Source organism: Callithrix jacchus, chromosome 13, assembly GCF_049354715.1.
Source record: "Callithrix jacchus isolate 240 chromosome 13, calJac240_pri, whole genome shotgun sequence".
Lineage (NCBI taxonomy): Eukaryota > Metazoa > Chordata > Mammalia > Primates > Cebidae > Callithrix > Callithrix jacchus.
Window position 1 is genome coordinate 50,964,355 of NC_133514.1, and position 26,172 is coordinate 50,990,526.

A 26,172-nucleotide genomic window follows, 5' to 3' on the forward strand; every position below is an offset into this window, starting at 1 on the left:
TGGGCCCCTAAAATAAATTTCCATTTATTAATTACATCTGAAAATATCAGAAGGAAAAATGTGGTGCTTTTTCCTTCCACGTCAGACGGCACAAGTCTTTAAGAGGTTCAGTGTACTGCAGAAAGCCAGGTTTGCTGTGACCTTTTTACACCTGCTCAAATATTGCCTTTTTCCTATAAAACATGCGCCAGACCTCACTAACGCAAGAGGAAAAGAACAGTATGTCTGTGGAACAATTGATTTCAATCCCATTTTGAATTAGGCGATTGTTGTTTTGCGGTATGCCTGGGGAACTCATGTTTTTTAACACTGTGTAACATTCCGGTTGGCCTGTCCCCTGACTCCTGGTGCCTACAGGTCCTTTCTGAAGTGGATTCGGAGAGACTATTGCAGTGCACCCAGCATGAGATGCACTCCAAGAGTGAGCTGTGGGTGGAGAGAGGAAGCAGTGGAGAAGGAGGCCTGGTCCTCAGGGAGGGAATACAGCCAGCCCCATCATTTTCTGATGGTGCTGGGGGTGGGTTTGATGAAGTTCTGGGCAGGAATGGTCACCGAGGGTGCGAGGAACCCAAGTGGAGGCTGTCATGGAGGAACTCATGCTGATCTGATTTACGTGGTGGGCTTCAGCTTGGTTGGTTAAAAAAAAAGGCATACACACGAAAAACCACAGCGCAAAGCCTTCTAACAGGAGATAGAGACAGGCTTGGAGAGGGGACACAGATATTGTCTGGAAAAATCTAACTGTATGATGTGCATTCTGGAGTGTCTGCACACATTCCCCAAGGAGATGGGACAAGTGCATGGGCAGCAGCCGCTGAGGCTGTGCATGGCGCTCACTGGGCTGGGCACTGCACTTGGCTCTCTATGCAGGGCCACAGAACTGCACTGAGCATAGGCTACTTGCTCAAGGTCACGCTGGGCCATCTGGCTCCTGGGGCTTTGGCCCAGGCCACTGTGGCCTCCTTTACTCACACACTGAGCGAACACTCAGACGTTAGCCACACTGGGTACCTCCTGACTTGGGGCCGCTGTTGGAAAGTGACAGAGTAGCTCTCACCTGGGTGGAAAGTGAAACGCTGACCTCTGCTCTCTGGGGGATAATTTAGGAAATGCCAGGTGGTTAACGATAGATTACTGCCCAACAGATCAGAGTGCTTTTCCTTTTCTTATTTAGCCTTATTTATCCTTTTCCTCTTAGAAAAAAATAGCAAAATACAATTTTAAAAGAGCTAAAAAGTATCCACATTTTAAGAAGAAAAATCAAACAAATGAATAACAATCGAGTTCAACAGTGATTTTGCTTGGTATTGTGCTAAAGGATTTTTCGGGGAGGAAGCAACCACAACACTTTTCCTCTTTTTTTTTTTTTTGAGATGAAGTCTTACTCTATCACCAGGCTGGAGTGCAGTGGTGCTATCTTGGCTCACTGCAACCTCCGCCTTCTGGGTTCAAGGTATTCTCCTGCCTCAGCCTCCTGAGTAGCTGAGATTACAGGAACCTGCCACCATGCCCAGCTAATTTTTGTAGTTTTAGTAGAGATGGGATTCCCTATGTTGGCCAGGGTGGTCTCGAAGTCCTGACCTCAGGTGATCCACCCGCCTCGGCCTCCCAAAGTACTGAGATTATAGGCATGAGCAACTGTGCCCAGCCTATTTTTCCTGTGTTGTAAGTGATCAGCTGATCTATGTTTGAGCATAATCACCTAAGACTATTTATTTTCATTGATGTATGTGCTGGCCGTTATGCGAAATTTGGCTGCGAAGATATGGTGACAACTAGTGAGGGGCTTCTGAGTGGGCGTCAAGCCTTGAGCAAAGATTACCTGAAGTTTTGGGTGTACTCATGAGAAAAACTCTCATCAGGCGACTGGCATTTGTTATCTGTAGCTAATCCCAGTACTTTTCTTTTCTATTATGATTTATGTTTTGTAAAACATGTTTGCATGATTTCATTTGAAATTAAAATTTAACACATTTTGCTGGCCTTGTCTCCAAAGATTTCATATTATTCTGCAGCAAATATCCTGCTGGTTTGCTGTGAAGACAACTGAAGTTTTTTTGTTTCTTGCTTTGATCTGGTATGAATTTAACCCCTTTACAGTTCTGGCTTGCGAAGGGAATAATTGTATCACGTGAGCTCGAGGTCACAAGAACTTTATCAGCCATCACTATCCATCATAACTTGAACAACACCACAAAAAAGAGATGGGCCAGTTTACGGATAATTGCAAAACGACGATCATCCCCATGTAAGCTGCCCATTTACTATAATAATTTGCTTGAAAAGCCTTTGCTAACAAGCCCTCCCTCACCTCTCTGCCACCAAATCTGAAAACATACCTGTGTCTGCACCTGTTCTCTGCCTTCCCTCCTGTTCAACAAGTGGGGAGGTGGTCTGGTCCCTTTTTGTTCTGGACCCCATTTTACCTTCTCAAGGACTGGGCTCCTGTCATACACAGCCTCTTTCTTCTGTATTGTCACTTTCTCCTGCTTTACCGAATGATTCCAGCCCTTTATATTCAGACAGGCTTTTGTGTCTTTTACCTTAAAGAAACCCTCTCTCGACCTCACCTATCTTCCCAGCTGCTGCCTGCCACCTCTACCCGCTCACATCACATTCTCTCCTCAAAATCCTCCACCTGGGTCCTTATCAAGGTCACTGGTGACCCTGAGCTGCCAAAGTCATTTTACCTTAATGTCCGTCCTGACTCCCTGTCAGCACTGCCCACTGGTGACGTCCCTTCCTTCTGCAGCGGCTCTTCGTAGGGCCTCACACATCCAACTGTCCACCAGGCGTCTCCACTTAGATGCTGAAATAGCCATCTCCAATTCACCAGGAAAACAAAACCTTCTCATACCTGCCTCCTCCCAACCTGTTTCCACCTTCTATGCGGAAATTCAGACCCAAACACTCAAAGTCATTCTTGATGGACCTATTTGCCCTCAGTACTCACATCCACATGCCAGCAGACTACATGGTTCTGTTTCCAAAATAAATCCCAACTCTGGCCACTTTTCTCCATCCCCATGATAACCTCCCCTGAGAGTTGTCCCATTACTTTCCTCTGTATTATTACAATAGTCACCAAAGTGGCTGCCCTCCTTCAACTCCTGCCTCCCCACAATCCATTCTCCACCCACGGCCAGAGTGATCTTGACGAACACAATCAGATCTCATTGCTCCACTGCTTAGAACCCTCCAAAGCTTCATGTGTCAGGACACACCTGGCCTGTAAGGCCGATGATGAGATCCAGCCTCTGAGTCTTGCTGACCTCTCCATAGCAGCCCTTGGCTGAGAGGTGTTAACCACATTGGCCTGCTTTCTGTTACAACTTCAGATTCATGCAATTCAACTGAAATTCAAATGAAAGGCACCTCGAAGAGCAAAAGACCCAAAGGGCGACCCACCCATATTTGCTCACATGTGATATTCTTAAAGAAAATTCTCAAGATGCTTGTTTCTAAGATAAGTTATTTTTCTCACTTTCCTTCTTAAATTGAATAACCCTAAATTAAATTTTAATTTTAATAGAATGTATTTGGTTCAAAAGTTATTTTACTACTACAGGAAAATAAACTTAAGACCCTCAAATAATTGAATTGTGACACTGACAGACTTTCTCGAAGATTCAATCTCAAAAAAGTACTGGATTAAGTAAAATAGTGTTTTGTTTACTATTAAAATACTTGATTTAGCTCTACTTGTATGTTTATAAACAACATAGATTCTTTTAAATAAAAATCAGTTTTCTTCAAATGTACCAATGAAGCATATAAGTCAGAGATTTGTCTTGATATCATTCTGAATGAGGATCATCAAAATATGAAATCAAGAACTACACAATTTAACAAGATAAGTAATATAAATATTTCCAAGCAATATGAAATAAATGTCACTAAAATTGTGAGCATATTAAAATTGAAAATAGCATTTTCAGAAGGAATGTTGCATATTTAACATTAATTTCCTTATATAAGTCTGGGCTATATTAAAAAATAAAAGTATATATACAAATATATATATATAATATACTTTCAGTTGAGATATGCATAGACATTTAAGACAACAGACTGTTAGGTTTAAAAAACACCAGTAAAACTAACCTGCCTAAAAGTATTACCTCTGAAAGAGCATTGTAATTATATTATTTTAATGATAATTATGCTTTCTGATAATCATTTTTAAGTAACCTTAATTTATCTATATGAAAATATATGCATTCAAAGCAAATGGTTTCTCAAGCTTTTTAAAATTAATGTTCATGATTTAGTTCCAAAAACAGTTTCACAAATTAGATGCTTTGGATTACTTAGATAATACAGGTGGAAGTTGCCAATTGTTTCTGGATTTGGCGTTGAGTATAGGATGCCTCATCATCCGAGATTGTCATGAACAGGAGAAAGAAGATATGGGACTGATTAATAAATCTTAATTTTGATTTCTCACTAGATTTTTTTTTGAGGCGGAGTCTTGCTGTGTCACCAGGCTGGAGTGCAGTGGCAAGATCTTGGCTCACTACAACCTCTGCCACCTGGGTTCAAGAGATTCTCCTGCCTCAGTCTCCCGAGTAGCTGGGATTATAGGCACCACGTCCAGCTAATTTTTTGTATTTTTAGTACAGACAGGGTTTCACCATGTTGGCCAGGCTGGTCTCAAACTCCTAACCTTGTGATCTGCCCACCTTGGCCTCCCAAAGTGCGGGGATTACAGGCATGAGCCACCATGCCCGGCCCCTCACTAGATGTTAAGAATAGCATTTCCCCCTAAATATGTAAGATGTTTTATGATTACTTTTACGGAAACATGATAGGATAAATCTGAGAACTCAGATGCTTTTCTACAAATGTCTATATCTGAAGTTGAAAGGGAACACCACTCCTGATTTCAATCAGGACCATGTAGTTCTGGGTGACTTTGCCAGTGTTCATAGTATCAGTGAGAACTGGGAGGACACCTGCAGCTCCAGTTAGCAGAGGCTCCTGGTATAGCTGGAGCATCTTCTGTTTACCCCTCCCCCTATCACATCAACTTCTTGCTCTCTCCAAGCCATCAGGTCAAAGATACGGGGCCAGATGCCCAGCCCCTTCTTCAAGCCTGTGTGCTGCTTCTCACTTCTTAATTGTAAAAATTCTACAGATATCACTGGCTCTACACTGGTATGCTTATACGAGCAAAAATCATATTAAAAGATGAAAATAAAAGCCTTTTTAAAAAGTGATTCTTACTAGCCATCCCAATAGAGAGCCCACAGGACAATGGTGCTCTGTAGAGAAGGGGTGGGGAGAGCAGGTGTACTTGCAGTCAGGGCAGGGCCTCTCTGTTTTGCACATTGGTTTCTGCACAAGCTTCCCTTCAAAGGGAGGATTCTAAGAATGAAAAATGTCTCCAAACTGCCATGCCAGGCAATACCAACTTTGAAATACTGTTATTGATGAACACACACACACACACACACACACACGCTCTTCTGGTGCACTATCACAAAAATGATTTTCTGAGAAACTTAACAAATACTTTTCCTTTGAAACATGCTTTATGAAAATGACCAAATATTTTAAAGAAATGTATATTCTGAAAATGAGAGAAAACTAATATTGATCTCATTCTTTTGCATAAGCAATACTGCCATCCAAATGATTAGGAAAAGCAGCCCTAAGTAATGCAGATATGAACCAAACTGCATTTTAACATGATAAAGTAAACATTCAGAAGTGATTCATGTTATCATTTTTATACAATGCATTCTTTTCTCAATTGATCTGAAGCCTGTGCATCTTAAAAGCAAACTGAATTCTGTTCTTTCTATAATTCCCATGGAGGCAATTACCTACTATAAATATTTTTCTCTACTCATGTAATCTCTACTGGTGTTATTTGGGAAACTGCTTAATTGTTAATTTAAGAATACAGACAGGAAAAAAAGCACCATCAACACTTCTTAAAGGTATGCTGTCTTCCTGATTATCAGCCGACCCCATGCATTCATAAAAGCATTTCTTGCAATCCCATTGTCATTAATATTTTTAACAAAGACAATATTTTGGCACAGAATAAGTATTTCTCTCAGGCGTTTAGAGAGCTGAATTTCAAAGAAAGTTAATAATGAATTAGTATTAATATTGATTTTCACTAAGCAACCTTATTAAAAATGGTTCCATCTTTCACTATTTAAAATACTTCAGTAAGCATTTCTTACCTGGGAATATTCAAAGTCAGTGATAGGGGCTATGCTCTTGATGTAGTCTGATCGAAACTGGTTTTCAGGGTTGGCCAGCGGAACTGGAGGTATTATAGTACTCATCGCTGAAACAATTGTCTAGAATGAAATAAGAAAAAAATATAAATAAACATTTAGGCTCCACGTATGATAATCTACAATATGTGATTTCTGTCTACACAGTTTTAGAATGAAGTGCACTTGACCTTTCTAGTAAACAATCATTTTAAAAACGACTTACTACGATAGCATCTTTAACATTTTTCCGGATGTCCAGAATTTTCTGCTTCTTTTCCCTGTATTGAAAGAGAATTGTTATTAGCTTAATTTACCCTTAGCACTGATTCTAATCAATTGAGTGGGATTTTAAATTTCCAGCTACAGCACTGACCTAGACTGGTTTCACTAGAGGTCAGTATCAACCTCCAGAACAACATCTGCAAAGATTTTATCTGGGAAAGGAAAGCAACCCCCTTTTCTAATTTGTACTCTGAACAAACTTGAATGCACACAGTTTTAAATCTATAGCTTTAAACAACCATGCAGGTTACAGAAAAACATGGCAAAATCACTATAGATACTGCATATAAATATAACGCCGCAGTTACACTTGTAAATGTATTTTACCTAGGTCTGTCCTATGGATAATATGTTAATAGTTATAAACTGAAAGATGCAAACAAATAATATTATATTGAAAAATATATTGAGATATTGGTTGTGTGCTCAGAGCAATACCAGTCATACAGATCAACACTCCAATAATACCTATAAATCATACTGTGTTAAGCAAGTTTTTTTTTTTTTTAACTAGATACTAGCAGAAGAAGGATTTGCCTAAATATACCAAATCCAACATCAAATATCTAATTTTTCCCCCCTTGAATGTCTACTCAATTATCAAATGAACTGTTTAGAGAAAGCACTTCTGGGACGTCTGGGAGAGAGACATAGTTTGCATGTAGTTTGGAAGCAAAACCGAAATTGATCATTCTTACTCGGGATTAAACCCATTGACGTGCAGGATCCTCATCTGTTTGACGATCGTGCTTTTCCCAGACTCACCAGCCCCTGCAAACAAACAGAAAGAATGCTGTGATCTGTGTCCGGATATCGCTGCCGTCTCTCACTGCAATCCTCCTCGCCCAGCACGGGGATTTCCTACACGCGGGTTCCTGGCTGGAGGAGCTCGCCCGGGTCGCCGTCCGGGCTGTGCAGCTCGGTGGAGCGCACGACCCCCGCCCGGCCCTGCCCAGCCTTCCCCTCCTCCTCCCCTCCCGGAGCTCGCCGCTCCTGGCTGAGTGCTCCGCTGGGGCCGGGAGCCGCCACGTGCCCCTCGGCCTTACCCAGGAGCAGAAGGCGGTGGGTAGCCTTGTAAGCCAGGCGCTCTTTCTGCAACTGCTTCTCAATCTTTTTGTTGGCCTCGCGTCGTTCTTTTTCATCGACGCCCTGGTCTTCTGTCGTCTTGCTGTTGCCCAAACACCCCATGCCTGCCCGCTGGGATGGACGTCAGGCAGTTAGGAATGTGCGCAAAAAAAATAATAGAGGGTTGGAGACCTGTGCGGCTCCTGAGACGGCTCCTCTCTTCCCTGCTGCTGAAAGAGATGGTCTGGTCTCTTGGTGTTTTCCGATTCAGAGCAGGCGTTTCTTCTCCCCGCCGCCTGCCCACCGCTAACTCCCAACTAAATGGCTGTAAGGAAGACGCGCGGAGTAAAATGCCTTTTAAAAAGAGAATTGTTTTAAACTGCTGGATGAATACAGCATAATGAACGGAGACGGGGGGCGAGGGTGCCGGGCTCTGCTGGAGACAGCCGAGGTGACGCTGAGCCCTGGGTTCTCCCTGCGTCCCCGCGCCCGCACTCCCAGCCTCGCTCAGCCCCGCCCAGCGGGTCCCCGAGGGGGCGGCGCGCTCGGCTGGGTGTCGGGTCCCCGCCGGGGTGGTGACCGAGCCTGGCGTGGAGGACGGAGCTCACCGCCGAGGTCCCACAGGGTGACGATGGGCACCTGCTGGGCCAGCTCGCGCCCCGCTATGCCTCAGCCGTCGAACGTGCGCCCCCTCCCTGGTCCAGGCACCGGGATTGGGGAAGGGAAAGGGAGGCTGGCTCTGGGGGCGGCCGGGCCGCTGGTCCGGAATTTCTTGGAGAGGAACTACTCGCGCTGGAGGGGTCAGGGAGCTGATCCCCCCACGGAGCTCGGCCGGCAGGGGCGCTTACACGCTGGCCGACCTGGGTTCGGGGCCCGCAGCCCCTCCACCGCGCTGCGGCCGCGTGGCTCTCTTGCACCCCGAGCCAGGAGAGTGTGTCTGGGAGCGGGCCCAGTGTAGGCTCGGACGCGTCCCTGCTCCTGGCGGGCGAGGACTCGCGCAAGATCATGCATATTCTAGCAGGGAGGAGGATCCCTCCGAGGCTCACCAGTCACACCGCCTTTGTTCCGCTCAGCTTCTAGACTATTCCAGCTCGCCCACGCCGCCGCCTCCCGAGCCTCCTGTCTTTACCTCCAGCCCCCGTTTCTCCTGTGCAATGCTCCCGAACTGCGCTACCACTTTTTCAAAAGGCACTGTGGCCTCGAACTTGACTTGGCGTTGTAGCAGAGGAAGGAACTAGGGCGCGAGACTGGCACCTGCCCTCCGTTACTGAGACCCCTCCAATAGGGCCGCAGCCGGCAGCGTGGTGTTTGCAGTGCTGGACTTGGGGGAAGGAGGACAGAAGAGGGGACCGGGCTGTAGTCGTGGATGCCAGCCGTGGGCGTGCAGAGGTCACTGTTCCCATGTATGGCTGCTCCCAGTTGACAGTCTCGGGCTTAGCGCTGCCGTTCCGTCTTTTACGTGCCTTTGCTCAGCCCTGTCGTCGAGTCCCTCCATTTTCCAAGAAACCTACACTGTCTTCTTCACCGTCAAGCTGGCCTTCTCCTTCATGAGAACAGACCCCCGCCCGCCCCGCCCCTCAGGCGCCGCCTCCTCAACCCTCAGGCCCGCCGCTGCCCTGCGGACCTGTGCCCCTCACCCCGCGCACCTTCCCCTCTCCACTTTTGCTTCAGCCTCTCCGGCTACTGGCTGGTTTCCCTCAAACAAGAAAACACATTCAACTCCGTGTCACTTGAACACCACAACACCGTCCATCTCACGCCCCCTGTTAGTTCCACCAGTTTTCTTCCTGCCCACCGCAGCCAAGAGTCAGAAAGGTCTTCTGTATCCGCCTGTATTCCCCTCAGCTGCTCTCATCTCAGCCCCTGGCAGCCTGGCTTCGGCCTTCACCCCGTAGGGAAAATACTCTCATCAGGTCATCTAGGGCCTGCCAGGGGCTAAGCCTCATCCAGGAGCTATGGTCTTTATTTGCTTTGCCTCTCTGTGGCACCTGTTCTGACCCCTCCTGAAGACTGCATTGGGTTTCAGGCTGTCCTTCTGGCGGGTGCATCAGTGTTCCTCCACCCAGGGGGCCGAAGAGCCCTCCCCACAGCACAGCCTCTCAACCCACACACATGTTCCTGGCGGGTTGACTGCGTGCGCCATACTCTGCCCACTCAGCTCTCACCTCGCTGGCCATGGATCCCCAGCCCGGCCCATCCTGCTGACCACGCCCCCAGACACGCCATCCCCAGCGTGCCGCAGGTGTCTGGAATTCACCTTGCCAAGGACTGAGCTCGTGCGTGCCCCGTGCCACCCTCACACTTTCTACCTGCCCCTCTCTCCCTCTTTCTCTGGAATAAGAGCCCCTAATTTTCCAAACCAGAACGGTGGGAGTCACGCCAGACTTATTTTCTTGCAAATCTCAACAGTTACTGCATCCCCTTGGGTCTGTTTCCTGAGTATCTGTCCTGTTCTTTCTGCAGCATCTGCCACTGCTGTGGTCTTAGATGACTAATTCAGAGCTGGATTTCAGAGGCCTCCGGACAGTTTCACTGCCTCCTGTCTCATTTCAGTGCACCTTGCACAATGCTGCCACTGCGATAATATAAATCCAGCCACATCACTGCCCCCATCATCTACAAACGCCGGGCCTGGTCCTTCTGGTGGGGTTGGTATAAACTCTCCCCTTCTTAGGGCTCACCACATCCCTCCTAACACTCTCAGTTCCTGAACAGGCTGGTCCTAAATGTGCTGCTTGTGTCTTGGGAATACCTGGGGACTCTCTTTTCTGGCCTAACCCCTAGTTAACCTTCCAGCCTCAAGCTAGGCCTCATGCCTCCCTCACTGGGGGTTAGGCATGCCTTCTCATGCTCGGAGGGAGCACCAGAGTCTCCACTGGTCTCACCCATCAACTTGCATCGCAATGGTTTGTTAACTGTGCCCTCAAAATTCCACTAGCCTGTGGACCTGTTGAGGGCCAAGGCTGAGCCTGTCTTTGTACCTGCCACACCTATACCTGATTCAGTACCTGACCCAGAGGAAAAGCTCTGGGAATATTTGTCAAGGGAATGAATGAAGTCATGAAAGCCAAAGATAAGTCCAGCTCAAAATGTGAATTCTCATCAAAGGAATTACATGACCACAGGTTAAATTCATAAAATATTTGTTCAGTCTAGTAGTTTTAAATTAATATTCTTATTGAAAATAAAAATAAAATTTTAAAAAGCAATGAATTACTTTTCTAGACATAGGCAGAAGCAAACATACAGTGTCAGACTCCATTCTGAGCTAGGTCAAAAGTTCAAGTTTTGTGGAAGGAGACTGTTTAGCAGTTTCCACACCTCACATCTTGTGAGTGTGCAAACACATATATTCACACATAGCAATATCAACCCAGCATGCGCTATGGCTAGTGGGGCAGCCAGAAGGTAAGAAAATATTTTTTGTTTTGTTTTTTTTGAGATGGAGTCTGGCTCTGTTGCCCAGGCTGGAGTGTGATGATGCGATCTCGGCTCACTGCAACTTCTGCCTCCCAGGTTCAAGTGATTCTTATGCCTTGGCCTACCAAGTAGCTGGGATTATAGGCACCTGCCACCACACCAGGCTAATTTTTTGTATTTTTAGTAGAGACAGGGTTTTATCATGTTGGCAAGGCTGGTCTTGAACTCATGACCTCAAGTGATCCAACTGCCTTGGCCTTCCAAAGTGCTGGGATTATAAATGTAAACCACTGCACCCAGCCAGAAGATGTATTTTTAAAAAGCATAGAGTAGTGAGATATTTACAAGAATTTGCCAACTTTTTTTAATGTCAAGATTTCTATAAATTGTTGGAGAGCAGGGGACAAAATAAATCCCCTGAACACTTATAAAGGGAGAATTAAGTTAGAACCTAGAAGCCACATTTTTAAGGCAGTCTGATAACTAGTTACCCAAAAAATATAGTAAAAGATTTCCACTTGTTCAGATTTAGCAATCAGGGTTAAAGATAAATCCAATATTTGAGATTTAAGAGGGATTATGTAAACAGATGTGATGAAAAAGATACCATAATATACCCAGGAAGTTAATATATTAATAATATAATGATAATGTGTGTACTGTAAAACTGCTTCTAGTTATGGAGTGATTGCTGGCACAGGCTAAATCTTTTCCGTGGAACAATTTACTTGGTATTCGCCCTAAAAGGGAGGAACTGTTGTCTTCATCATTCTACAGAGGCTGAGAGGCTAAGAAGAGTATCTGGGACACAGAACCTTTTAGTCTGGCTGCAGCATTTGCGCTATGACCTGCCATGTGTACCACAACACATGCCGACAGTCTAAAACACAAAAGCACTTTCCTTACACAGTGATGAGCCATTTCTTATGAAAAATGCAAAGCCAATCCTAGCCTATTTTCAAGTAGGAACTCAACACACCTTAAAAATTTTTTTTCGCCCAATCATCTGACCTTTTCCTAGTCTGGTCTGGGAAACCGATTCTCATTTGTGTTTAGAACCATTGGTCAGCATCAGGTGTACCAGCTGGCCCCCTGAAGCAGTGGGAGCAGGGCTGGGGTAGGGGGTACCAAGAACAGAGTGACATCTGCTGCCAGTGTGAGCGTCTGTTGCTAGGCAACTGCTGCAGCAGCATCGTGCTCCCCAGCGATGCACCCACCTGCGGGGACCCAGGCTGCCCTGGGTGCCGAGGGCAGAGGGTCCAGGCTGACTGCGTCCGGGCCAGGAAGAGGAGGTCATGGTCACCTCATAGAGAATTTGAAAGGCATAAGAGTGAAACACAGTTGTTTCCACACTCTTGTTGAAGTTTTAAGACATATAGAATGTCTCAGAAGTCTTTTTCTTTCTTTCTTTTTTCTTTAAGACTTTTATTTTTTTCACACCCAAGTAGGCCCAGGTGGTAGTTTTTTCTTGCTCCCATCTGTCCCCACTCCTCCTGCTCTTCTCAACGAGAACATTCGCTGTTGCTCTATGGCTCAGAGAGCTCCCAGACTGAGGCAGCTGAGTTGCGGTGGGTCAGTGAGCAGGCATCAGTCCACGTGGGCAAGCGGTGCAGGTTCAGCCACTCAGCCCTGTCTGGGTAGCGATGTTCAAACCTCGAGGGCAGTAATAGCCGCCTTTGGCTTTAGGATATTGAAGGGAAATTTCTGGCCCACATTTGCCATCATTGTGTCATCAGCCTGATGTTCAACATACTCTTGTAACACCTTAAACCAGGAATTCTTACGCCAATCCCTGAAGGCTTCTTTTGTTCCCCAGAGAATCTCTTCAGGGTATCAGATTGGAGTCCTCAAATGTCTCTCTCAGGAGCTGTTTCTCTACCCCATCTTTGGAGTTCTAATTTCCGGTGGCAGAGACATGTTACAGGGAAGAAAATCAGTGATGCAGAAACCAGACTCTCAGTTCAAGGCTGTGGGCAGTGTGGGGAGCTCGATCTGCGCTGAGAACATCAAACAAATAGAGCTCCTTCAGAGGCCTCTCACTCTCCTTGGCCTCCTGAAAATATATGTAACCCTGATTAAGTTCATCTGATCTCTGTCCAGAGAAGCTCACCATGCTATCTGCGTTCTTCCAAATCTACTTGGACATTAAATACTTACCTACTGAAGTGCGAACTACTGTAATGTCCTAAGTTTCCAAGGAAAATATGGCTTAATCCAGAGCCTGAGTGCCTTCCTTATAGTGAAAGAGGATTTCTTGATGTTCACTTCCAATATGATCTGCCACTCTTTCAGCACCAGTAAGTCAGGGCTGTCCTCCATGCCAGTTGCAAATGTCTGGGGAGTGTATTTTGTAGTGCATCTCTTTCAGCTGCTTCGCCTGTGTAGCAGCAACCAACTCAGAGTCTAAGCCCCTAATAAAATGGAGCCTATCCTTCCATCTGTCATGAAAATTGTCCTTCTCCTTCTTCTCCCTCTCCTTCTTCTTCTTTCTTCTTTTTAGAGACAGGGTCTCACTCCGTTGCTTAGGCTTGAGTGTAGTGGTACAGTCACGGCTCACTGTAGCCTCAACTTCCTGGGCTCGAGGGATCCTCTTGCCTTGGCCTCCCAAGTAGCTGGGACTACAGACATGTGCCACTCCTCCTGGCTAATTTTTAAATTTTCTGTAGAGACAGGGTCCTGCTATGTTGCCCAAGCTGGACTTAAACTCCTGGGCTCTAGTGATCCTTCCACCTTGGCCTCCCAAAGTGCTGGGATTACAGGTGTGAGCCCGCCCCTGCACCTGGCTCTAAATGTTTCTTATTATCACTGTTAAAAAGGAACCGAAGCTTGTTCTTCAAAGTTTCTGTCCCTAAACCTGAGAAAAGTTTCTCCACATTGTCACAGAGGGCATGCAGAGGTTGTGCCTACAGTGACGATATTTAACCATTTCCACAGATGCAACTTTGCCATTTGACTTTAAATCCAAAATTTCATAGTGTCCCAGAAGAAAAGGCTCCACTTTTAAAAGGGGAGTCGTGGAGTGCTCCAATGAAACAAGACCTTCAGCTTCTGAACATACAACCAAAATCCATCTTCTGTTATGGCTTTAAACAAAACCCAACTTCCTAGGTCTCTGCCCAAGAACACTTTCTTATTGGCAGTATCTGGCAAAGGACTTGCAAACACATCATCCAACATACAAACTGCTCAGTTCCTCCTTTGTCATAAAGATGATGATTATCTCACCATTCATGTTGGTCTGCTGTTCAAATTCAAAGTGGCGTTGCTTCTTTTTTAGCAGGTATAACTTTTGCTGTTCTAACAGGACCACATATATGGATATTTCTTCATTCAAATTAGCTGCATTCCAAACAGCTGACCAACCATGGCCAACTAGTGAAGTCCAAAGAAGTAGTTGGTGTGTCCGTTTGTTCTTGAAACGAAATGTGTGTGAACAGAAAGGCAGTCATGGCTGCCAAAGAAGGCGCAAATGCCATACATGGTGCAGTGACTTCACGGCCGCTAAGTGATTTATTCAAATGTGATGGAAGAGACTGAGTGCCAGCAGGTCAGGCTGGCGGGGACCGCGGGGGCCAGGGCTGCAGAAGGCTTCTCAGAAGTCTTAGTGCATTTGAAAGTTTAATTATTCAAATTTCCTTTATACTTAAATTTGTAAATTTTGAATAATAATTTAAAAACTTGTTTTGGTTTCCATCAGTCCTTCTGATTGATGATGGCAAATGTTGAAAAAAAAAGTCACCTGTTCTCTGGTTAGCTGAGCTCAAGTCCCCAGTAACAAGAGGGATTTTTGTTTTCCATGATAAGGAGCTTCCCACCCCCACAGAGATTTAATTAACAACTGGATGAAAGTATGAAAAAATTCAAGGCAACTATTTCAGTTCATGACAGGCCAAGATCCAGAAGACGCTGATCAAGTTTGCACACTGACTAGACATATATATAGCACAAGATAGTGGATATACTACATTTAATAAAACATCAATAGAAAATATAATAACTGGTCTTTCTGTAGTCTTTAAAGGTTATTAAAGATAAAAACTGGGCTGGGCGTGGTGGTTCATGCCTATAATCCCAGCACTTTGGGAGGCCAAGGCAAGCGGATCATCTGAGGTTGGGAGTCTGAGACCAGCCTGACGAACATGGAGAAAGCCTGTCTCTACTAAAAATACAGAATTAGCCGGGCGTGGTGGCACATGCCTGTTATCCCAGCTACTCAGGAAGCTGAGGCAGCAGAATCACTTGAACCTGGGAGGCTGAGGTTGTGGTGAGCCGAGACTGCATTCCAGCCTGGGAAACAACAGCCAAACAACAACAACAACAACAACAACAAATATATATATATATATATAAAACTGCACTAAGACTTTTGGAACAGGTGGAGCAACAGTTTTAATGCTCAGTGTGGTGGCCCAAACCTGTAATCCCAGCACTTTGGGAGGCCAAGCTGGGCAGATTGCCTGAGCTCAGAAGTTTGAGACCAGCCTGGGCAGCATGGCGAAACTCCAATTCTACAAAAAATACAAGAGTTATCCAGGCATGTTGGCATGTAGTCCCAGCTACTTGGGAGGCTGAGGCAGGAGGATTGCTGGAGCCCAGGAGGCCGAGGCTGCAGTGAGTCATGTCTGCATCGCTGCACTCCAGCCTCGGTAACAGAGTGAGACTGTCTCTGAGGAACAAAACGGTTTATGAAAAGTGAATCGTCACTAGATTCAGTGCACTAACAACGCTCCAAGAAACTGACAGCTACAGCCTGAGAGTTGCAAACGAGGGTTGCAAACAGCCGAGTGCTGCGGAGTTGTGGCCGCCGAGTGACCCGTGTGCACACAGCCTTCAGCTGCGGGTCCCTGCGTGACATTTTAAATGACTTGCTGTTGTTTTATCTCTTTTTTCTTCCTTAGTATCCTGGTGGAAATAACCTGAGTAGATGATCATCCATTTTTAGCAGCAGAGGTCATTCCGTGACCTAATTACAATACATTTAAAAAACATCATGGTAAAAATTATAACAATTTTTAAAGGAAAGCAGGGAAACATTTTCCATTTTCCTTTTTTGTATATAATACTCTGTGATAAAATATTTTACAACGTATTGAGATAACTTATCCTCTATTTTTCTTGCCCCTATAACCAAAATAATATTAAGGAGATTTTAGAAGTTTCATCTGTAAAGGAGAATAACACACTCTTTTTTAACTCACAGCTTTAAAAACCAGAATAATACTGAATCAGTGGGAAAAGTAGGTTACATGTCTCTGACTCCACTCCTTGTCCAAAAATCCAGGACTGAAATATTCCCACTAAAATATTTGACTCAGTGGCACAGATAGGAGTTTAATACTGTGTTAAAACAGAAGGTGAAAAGGCCATTGGATATGTTACAGCAAAACCAAACAAAACTGTATACTACAAGGCATAACCAGAGGAACCCGCAAATGGAATGGAACTCTCAAGTTCTTACAATTCAAAAAATTCCCTGAAAACCATCAAACTAGGTCAGGCTGTGAAGCAAGGGCGGGTGTGGGGACCACTGGTGCATTTTAAGAGAAACCGAACACATCAAAGTTGCATTGAAAATACATTTTACAAACGAGAAATCAAATACGGTGCCCAGTGATTTTCACTTGAACAGTGAAAATCAGCAGCCCCATCTGTTTCAATCTGCTGTTTAACCTCAAATAGCCTAGCAGCATTTTGGGCTACAGCAGATATTCAAACACATGTTGTTTAGTCAATGTGTTTTAATACCAAAGTGAAGTTTCAAAACCAGTCTAAAATGCTTTAAAGATGGTGGTTTCTTTACTAATTAACAAACATCAGATGAAGTAAAATGTAAAAAGTTTTCAAGGAAATCTACCATATATGTGAACAAAGTTTCTATCTTAAGGAATATTTTATGATAAAAAACAATTTCAGCACTTAGAGATGGTTCTAGATAGTATGACTTTTCTACTCTTCAAATAATTATATTCACAAACATATTTTATTATAAAGTGAGTCAGACTCCACAAAGTCCCTTTTCTTGGAACAAAAAGACGAACAGTGTGGTCTGCATGTTAAATGCAGTGGTTTTTGTTTGGTATCAGTGAGTGTTCCTGTGGAATATCAGAGGTGTGGTGACATGAATCCCAGTGCTAACACCTGATTTTGTGTAAATGCTAGTGTCAAAACCTGATTCCATGTGGCCCTCAGGCTAACACCTGGTTCCATATGAATCCTAGCACCAACACTCATCCAATGTTGGAATTCAGTAATGTCTGTCTGCCTCACACTGTTCTCATATTTTAAGCAAATCACGTGAGGATATACTGTAAGGAAAGATGGTTCGTAGAGTCTGATTTTGTGTCCATACTAAAGGGAAAGGAAGATTCATGTAGTTTAGTTGAAAGGGATAGACCTGCAGTCAAGTTCTCTGAATTCTGTAACGATTACAGTGGAAGCACTTGGGTTCAGGCTGTCACCCATAGAGATGTATTCCAGAAAGGATAAGAACACTTCTAAGAACAATTTCTTAAGTTTCTGTGCAGTTGAGCAAATATGACCAGCACAGTTCACTTGCTCAGAGGACAGTGGGCGAGGATGGGTATGAGCCGAGGGCTGGGTGGTGTGGGAGGGATGCTGAGGGGTGTGTGAGGGTCCTTGGAATCGGGCAAAGCTTCCCCATGGGAGAGGCATCCAAGGCCAGTGTTGAGGAGCGGTGGGGTTGGTGGAGAGAAGGTGCACATTTCAGGTGAGGAGGCACTGCAGAAGGATAGGCAGAGGGAAGGGAACTGGCATTGCCCAGGAGGCAGGTTGGCAGACGGTGAAACTCAGTCTTGGAGATGAGGTGAGCAGATGAGCTGCAGAATGCATGCTCTTGCAATGGCAACTTTTCTTAAGGGGCAGCCCCTTCCATGGGTGCAGCACAGCGGCTACTGAACAAGAATGCCAGTGGAAGTCCCTTTCTTTGTTATTCTCTGTCCTTCTTGGTGTATGGGTGAGAGTGATGGTACTCCCCCAGTGTGGCTGTGGTGAGGACTGGGTGAATGAATTCATGGCATCACAGTGCCTGGCAGGCAACAAGCTCCAAATAAGCGGACTGGGGTAATTATGATGATCATTCAATAGGAATTGAACAAATATATATCCATCTTATCCCTCTCCACGAGGCAGCATGTGGACATCCTTGAGGATTTCCTATTTCTGCTAGGCAGACACATGAAGGATGAACTACAGTACAGCTAACAAAGACCCACTGAGGGCCTGTGCCACTCAGCTGAGCACAGTGTAAGCTGCTGGCTGGGAACATAAAGGTAACAAGGCATGCTAGGAACTGTACAACAATGCACATGTGATGGGCGAAAGGATGAGAAAATTTTACCAAAATAAAAAAAGGACAAAATGCACATGCAGAATTTTCGGCACAGCAATTGTGGGAGAGTCTCCTGATGAAGTTGAGAGACTTCAATGCCTTGCTCTTAGACATATTAAAATTATACTTTTGCACCAGCAGGTGGCAACATAGAGTCTGCAGGACAGATGGAGTCTCTGAGATGCTTTTAAAGCAATGCATGTTCATTCATTCATTCATTCATTCATTCATTCATCATAAAGCATTCTTTAACCACCTACTATATACATCTAGCACACTTCTGTGCCTTGAGATTATAATGATAAATGAGACATTGTCCCTGATGCCATTAATTTAATAGTCTAGTTGGGAGGGATAGACCTGCCGTCAAGTTCTCTGAATCCTGTAACGATTACAGTGGAAGCACATAGGGATTTGTGTGGTCAATTCTACAAGTGAATAAAAAACACCATTTCTTTTTTTAGAGAAATTTATGCTAATATTTGTAAGTCATTCTTCATCTTCATTTTTAAAAGACACTGAAAGAGGCTTTATTTTTAGCATCTCATTTGATGATTATAAAATGCACCGTATTGCCCACAATTTGGTCCATAGCGTTCACAGAGTAGAGTTCTGTTGGATTCCAAAGCCTCTAATCTTTCCAGGATGAACTCTGAAGCCCCTTACAGATTTTTAAAAAATCACACCATTCTCTCTTCCACTAATTCCAAAAGGAAAAAAATCAAACAAGCTTACCTCCTTTCCCACTCAGTTAGGCAGATTAATCTGCATATAATGACTGATGAATTAATTATCTCTTTGCCCAGTTGCCTTAGCAACTGGTTTCTTTTAGAATTTGGTTTAGTTACAGAGTTTAAAGCAACAGTATTCCTTATAATAGAATATCGAATTATCTATGAAATTAAACATAACAAACTTTTCTTATACCAGGTAGGAACTATGAGCTGGAGTGGCTCACAGAGAAGCTGGAGTGGCTCGTCCTAAAACTTGCAGGACTGTCGACAAAGAAGAATGGGCACAGAACTTCATCTTTGTCTATGTTTGCACAGCATGGTTTGCTTTTATTTGTCATTATGTAGCAACATTTGATAGATTTAAACTATGGATAAGTTGAGACTGACATTCAAAGGGATTCCCTCATTGCACATGAATCCCAAACAAATTTTGATGTATTGTACGGTTGAGCAAATGAAGAAATGTGTTACGTTGTGAACAAGAGCCAGGATTTTCAGAAAGGAAGAGGCAACACACACATATGGAATGAAGAGAGGCAAGAGAGGCCTGTGGGGATGGACTGGAATTGCAGGAATTGGTACCAGCTCATGATTTCTAAAACATACATAGACACACTCATGATTCTGTCCATAAATGGGTGTGTGCATGTGTGTTTGTGTGCCTGTGCATGTTTGTCCCTGTGTATTCACATGCATGTATTTCCTGCTTGTGTCTGCTGAAATGCCAAGAAGTTAAGACTCTCCAGGAGTGGCGAATGGGGCCAGTGCCTGAATCTTAATCATCCTTAGAGAAATAACTAACTCGGGGTAGGGGAGGTGTGGGGTGGGCAGGGCAGGGTAGCTATGAGCTAAACCTGGAATATTGTTATGCTAGAAAGTAAGGAAGTGCCCCAAAATGCTGGGAGCACACCACTAGCACAGAAGAGCTGGATTGAAGGGGCTCTCATTTGGCCAAATCTGGGATGATGTGAGCACCAAAACAGTTAATGAATTCTAGGCCGCTGAAAAATACAGGCCCATCAGGTGTCCCTGCCAACAACAGACGAAAGAAAAGAAAGAAAAGAAAGAAAGAAAGAAAAGAAAGAAAGAAAGAGAAAGAAAGAAAAAGGGAGGACTCTAGCCAAGGGCAGCTAGTAAATGCAGAAGGAGGGCCCGGACAGGGAACACATCCTTTGCGGCCATCGTGGGGAAGCGTGGGTCTGGTGGAATCAGCAGCAGATGCTGAATGCAGGGAGAGGGTTTATGAGGAGCAGGAGGGCTGCATGGTCTTAAAGTGCCTCCCCATAGGGTGCTTGTTAGTTGTAAAAGAAAAAGCAAAAGAATAATCACACAGTGGAGAAACTGGACAACAAGTTGTGTCATCACAATTGACCCCACCAAAGCAGGAGGAATGGGCATCACAGGCTTCCACAGGTGAGACCCCAGGAAGGACACCACAGAATATATTCAGTGTTCTGGCCAGAAAGGCATTTCCTGAATTTAAGTCAGGAGGAAACACTGGGCAAACCTAAAATTGAAAAAATAAAAAGGATGGGGGACCTGTATTCTTCACAAATGCCAATGTCATAAAGAGCTAAGGAGAGATGACACCCGAGTGCTATACCTCCAATCCTGGAGGGGGAAATGCTGGAGAACACACAGAGAGGCTGCATTATGAAACTGCCCTGTACATGATGGGTCAGACACACTTATTGTCTCAATGTCCAATTGACTAATTTTGAGAACTCTACCATGGTCACGTAAGGGAATATCCTGTCCCTAGAAATACAAACGGATGTCCTTTAGGAGTAAAGGGCCATGATGGCCACAGCAAGCTCTCAGAAGATTGAGAAAGATTCACCCGTCTACACCTCCATCTGCGCATCTACAGAATATATGCAAATGAGAAGGCACACTGGGAAATATGAACAAGAGGCAAACCTGGGTGAGGGGCATTTGGGAAGCCTTTGAACTCTTCTTATTCTTGCAACATTTTTCTAAGTTTGAGATCATTTTCAAATAAAAAATTAAACAATGAGAACAGCCTCAGATGCTCTGTTCTACAAGAGTTTCCCTGAATCTGAGCACCAAGTACCTTGGGGTGTCTAGGCTGTGCACGCCACTCTCTGGGCCTCACCTGCCCTCGTTCAGTCGGCATCCGACACCATCATGGCGTTTGTGCTCATTTACTTCAGTGGCACACAGATTGCATGAAATAAGGCAGTGGGATGTTTTGATGCCGGGTGGCAAAGAGCAGTAGGCTCCTCCACAGTACTGATGTTCTGTGGGTGTTGAGTCCCCCAGGTCACTGCTGTCCTGCCTGGCAACTCACACATCCATTTCTTCCTTACCTGTCCTGCACAGACTCACACCACACAATTTTCCAATTCTGCCTGAAGGATTGCCTCCTTCTCTTCCCTGGAGAATCACTGCTTTGAGAGGAAAGGCCTGGCTGGGCGCAGTGGCTCATGCTTGTAATCCCAGCACTCTGGGAGGCCAAGGTGGGTGGATCACTTGAGGCCAGGAGTTCGACACCAGCCTGGGCAACATGGTGAAACCCTATTTCTACTAAAAATACACACACACACAAAAGCTAGGTGTGGTGGTGGGCGTCTGTAATCCCAGCTACTCATCCTGCTGAGGCAGGAGAATTGCTTGAGCCTGGGAGGTAGAGATTGCAGTGAGCTGAGATAGGGAAGGCTGGGGCATGTCTGTCTGGGCAGTGAGCTGGTCATGAAGGTGCCATGCTGGGCTCCGCTCAGAGGTCAGACTGTCTTAGGTGACAGCCCTCCCCATGGGGAGCTTGGTGTCCAGCCAGAGACACTGCTGTCCACAGCACACATGGCCTGGCCAATGCATGCTAAAAGAAGTTAAGACACAGAAGCCAAGAGTCAGGGGTCCAGTGGCCCAGGCTGTGCTTGGGCAGGAGCTTAAACACTGGAGGAGGCCTTCAGGGCCAGCTTGGAACAGTGGGACTTTTGGGGTGGGTGGTGCAGGCTAAGCTCATGTTGGGAGCCTAGTAGCCAGAGGAGCTGGAAGAGAGAAAGCCTGGAAGCGGGGTCTGTGGGAGGCTTTGATATTAAAGAGGAAATGCAAGTCAGCTCTTCATCTGCTAAGTGTGAGCTACCAGCAGGCCTGTGAGCCCAAGTCCACTGCCTTCCGTGAAGCAGAGTCTGGATGCTGGGGTTCTGCCAGGCTGCAGGTCCATTCTCTCCTGCCCAAGGTGGCTGGCTCTGCAGACAGTCTCCACAGGGCTCCCTGGCCCAGCTCCTGTGGGTGCAGGGGGAATGGAAGGGTGAGGGAGGAGGTCAGGTTCCTTTTCCCGTCCCCCATTGCCAGGCTGAATGCCTCCCTCAAGCTCTCTTCAATAACCTGTTTTGAGGGGACCATTTATTTTCTGCCAGATTTCTCACCCCAATGGTTCCCTCCCTCTGGGCTGATATGTGCCTGTGCCAGGCACAGGGCTTGGGGAGCAGAGCCATCGGGACTTCAGTCCCCACGGCTAGTCTGGTCAGATGCCCCTGTGCAGCTGGAAACCCGCACTGCTGTGTGGGGTGGTCCTGGCAAACTGGCAGTTCTGGGCAGCTTCGATCTGACAAGGGCTGTGCTTTCAGAAGGAAGGTGAACCTGGGGACTGGAGAGATGCGGGGAGTGGGCAGTAGCGCAGTGAAAGCCACTGCAGAGAGCCTGAGGTGCAGTCAGGGAGGCAAGCACAACAGACATTCAGAAGAGTGGAAGAGAGAAGCGTCCAGAGAGACTTGGAAGACCTTGGAGGCTGATCAGACTTGAAGGTCAGGGAGAGGGAGACGAGAAAATGCCTTAAGATTCTTAGAATTTGACTAGAAAACAAGATACACAACTTAAAGCATTGGTAGGCATTACCGTAATGAAGTAAGCTATTTTCTCTTCTACAAATATGATTAAAACATGCACAGTAAGCTCACTGTATATATAGTAGCCCTCAGATGAATATTTAACAAAATGTATTTTTTAGAATTTGAAATACCCCATTTACCCTCATGTGATTGTTACACATTGCATGCTTGTTTCAAAATATCCCATGCAACCCATAAATAGATACGCCAACTATGTATCCACAAAAATTAAAAAAAATTGAAATAATTCCAAGCTCACAGAAAGAATAGTATAAAAATGTTCCACATACTCTTCCCTCAGTTACTTCAATTGTCAGCATTCTGCTGCATTTGCTTTATCATATGCTTTCCCTATCTGTATGTTTTCACATTCATATTTACACATTTTTTTCCCCTGAACCATTTCGAAAGTAAGCTGGAGCCCATATGCCCTTGTCCATGTGTATTTCCTAAGGATGAGATTCTCTTACATAACTGCAAATGTTGCTACAGTCCTCTTGCCTAATCAACCGTCCATATCCAAAGTCAGCTAACAGAACCACGGGTGTCCTTTGTAGCAATCTCCCCATCCTACTTCCAGGGGCTGGCCCAGGATCACACAGCATTTAGCTGTCCTGTTTCTCTTCTAATGCAACTGGGAAATTTACATCCAGTGGTTGACGTGGGAAAATGACTGTGAAGTTATTCTTCACGAGCTAGAGGAAGTTACAGTCACCACTAGACGAGCTAGAGGAAGTTACAGTCATCACCAGCAGCTTCTAAACAGCAAGGCTCAATCTCTCAGATACACCAAGCACCTTCTGTAAAAAGGGGCTGCAGAATTCAAGTACAAATCTTTCAAAACAACTGCTGTACAAATGCATTTTAAGGATATGTGATACTTTAAATCTTATTTAAAATAAAATTAATATTTCTACATACAACAAAATAAAAACACAAAGAAATATCTTTAAAAATACTAATAGAGATAGGGTCTTGTTCTGTTGCCCAGGCTGGAATGCAGTGGTGTGATCATAGTTTATTGCAGCCTCTAACGCTTGCATTCAAGCGATCCTCCCACCCTGGCCTCCCAAGTAGCTGGGATACAGGTGTGTGCCACCAAACATAGCTAATTTTTAAAATTTTTGTAGACATGAAGTCTCACAGTATTGCTCAGGCTGGTCTGGAACTCTTGGTCAAGCAATCTTCCTGCCTCAGTCTTTCAAAATGTTGGAATTACATGTGAGCCACCATGCCTGGCCAGAAGTATCTTTAATAAAAGAAGTCTCTCCCACTGTTTGGAGAAAATAGACTACATTTGGAGATATACTGGCATGTTAAGTCCCAGAGTAGGCTACGGGACAAGACAGAGGGTAGTAACCTCTGCATATCAAATCACTATGTTAATGGACTCTTGTATATGAACAGGGGGAGGGCTCGAGGGCACCCAATAAAAAATTGGGACCCGGGAAGGGAGGGTTTCCTATATTTTCCATTCTCTGAACTTTTTACTGTGACCTTGCTTTTTTTTTTTGAGACAGATTCTCACCCTGTGGCTTAGGCTGGAGTGCAGTGGCACAATCTCAGCTCACTGCAAGTCACTGCAAACTCCTCTGCCTCCAGGGCTCCAGCAATCCTAACTCAGCCTCCTAAGTAGCTGTTATTACAGTTGATGGCACCACACTTGGCTACTTTTTTATAGTTTTAGTAGAGGTGAGGTTTCGCCATATTGCCCAGGCCGATCTCAAACTTCTGGGCTCAGGTGATTCTCCTGCCTCAGCCTCCTAAAGTGCTAGGACCTTCACACCTGGCCATATTCTTTTTAATTAAAGAGACCAGTGAGCAACTCTTATTTAAATAATCCATTCCTCATGATCACTCTCTTCATTTAACCCTACTCATTTATTAATATCACTTATTAATAACTTATCAGGCCAGGTGTGGTGGTTTACACCAGTAATCCCAGCACTTTGGGAGGCCAAGGCAGGTGGATCACCTGAGGTAAGGAGTTCAAGACCAGCCTGGCCAACATGGTGAAACCCTGTCTCTACTAAAAATACGAAAATTAGACAGGTGTGGTGGTGCGAGCCAGTAGTCCCAGCTACTTGGGAGGCTGAGGCAGGAGAATCACTTGAACCTGCGAGGTGGAGGTTGCAGGGAGCCGAGATCATGCCATTGCACTCTAGCCTAAGCGATAAGAGCAAAACTCCATCTCAGCAACAGCAACAACAAACCCAAAAAACAAAAACTTATTAAATGCCTGCTGATCCTCAGGTTGACCTCATGTTTTCCCTGTGCCCACCTGAGTCCAGCCTTTTCCTTTATCTGGGATGCTCTCCTCCCACTTCTCTGCATGTTCATCAAACTGGTTCTACACTTGGTTCAACCACTCCTGCATCAAGGGCACGCTGGTCTAAATACCATTTGCCCTTTAGCCTCCTGCCTGGTTGATGTGGTTCTTTGTGAATATCTGGTTTCTCCAGCAGAATAAATCCCTCCAAAGGCTATTTCCTACGTGCTCATCAGATCACTGATATGTACTGAGTGGACTACAGAATGACTCCAGCTGAGGGCTGGGTGGTATTCCCTTAGCAACCTAAAGCCTCTCCCGTTGAATGATTCCATGAGATCATTAGGGTATTAGGCAAGCCCACGGAACTCCCATGCTATCTAGAATACAAGCCATTGCTAATTTCTCAGAACGTGCTGCTCTCCAAGGGCATGTCATTTAGGCCACACAGTCAGGCTCCACCCCTGGGAGACTGGACATGATTGCCTCCACTTAATCTATTTTCTGTGATTTGACCCTGTCCTGTAAAGAAAAGGTTATTGCTCTTCCCGAACCCCTGATTCCATCGGGAAACCACTGCACCTCTGGAAAGATGGTTTCATCTGAACTAAGAGGATGAGGCCACCCCACACCTTCATCCCTTCTGGCGCCGGGCAGTTATGCAGAATGGACCCAGGACCTGTGCAGGAATGTGCAGAGTCTCTCTCTCTCTCACACACACACACACACGCACACAAGTTCTAAGCTTGGACTTTGCTTTTTCAGTGACAGACATAGGGGATACACATGCAGTACTGTTGCATGGATTTAGTGCGTAGGGTAGCCATCACCTGAATAGTGTACACTGTACCTGGTGAGTAATCATCCCTCCCTGCCTCCCTCCCTTCCTCCCCAGGGTCTGTTCTTCCACTCCTGTGTCCACGTGCTTACCTAGGAGAACATGTGGTATTTGACTTCTGTTTCT

The 26,172-nt window shown here is 45.2% G+C and overlaps 1 protein-coding gene and 1 pseudogene across 2 annotated transcripts in view; both read right to left on the reverse strand.

Moving 5' to 3' along the window:
- Positions 1-26,172, reverse strand: part of GNAL (G protein subunit alpha L) — a 192,789-nt gene that overhangs the window by 118,114 nt on the left and 48,503 nt on the right. The window contains exons 1-4 of one of the 2 annotated variants that reach the window (XM_008979471.5): positions 7,565-8,639; positions 7,217-7,289; positions 6,460-6,514; positions 6,198-6,317 (exon numbers count right to left, since the gene is read on the reverse strand). In XM_008979471.5, coding sequence (XP_008977719.1) covers positions 6,198-6,317; positions 6,460-6,514; positions 7,217-7,289; positions 7,565-7,706 — 390 coding nt within the window. In that variant the 5' untranslated portion in view covers positions 7,707-8,639. Of the gene's footprint in view, positions 1-6,197; positions 6,318-6,459; positions 6,515-7,216; positions 7,290-7,564; positions 8,640-26,172 lie in introns of those variants that run through there. The other variant, XM_008979470.5, reaches the window with a different exon arrangement.
- On the reverse strand, positions 12,380-14,618 carry LOC144578991 (asparagine synthetase [glutamine-hydrolyzing]-like; annotated as a pseudogene).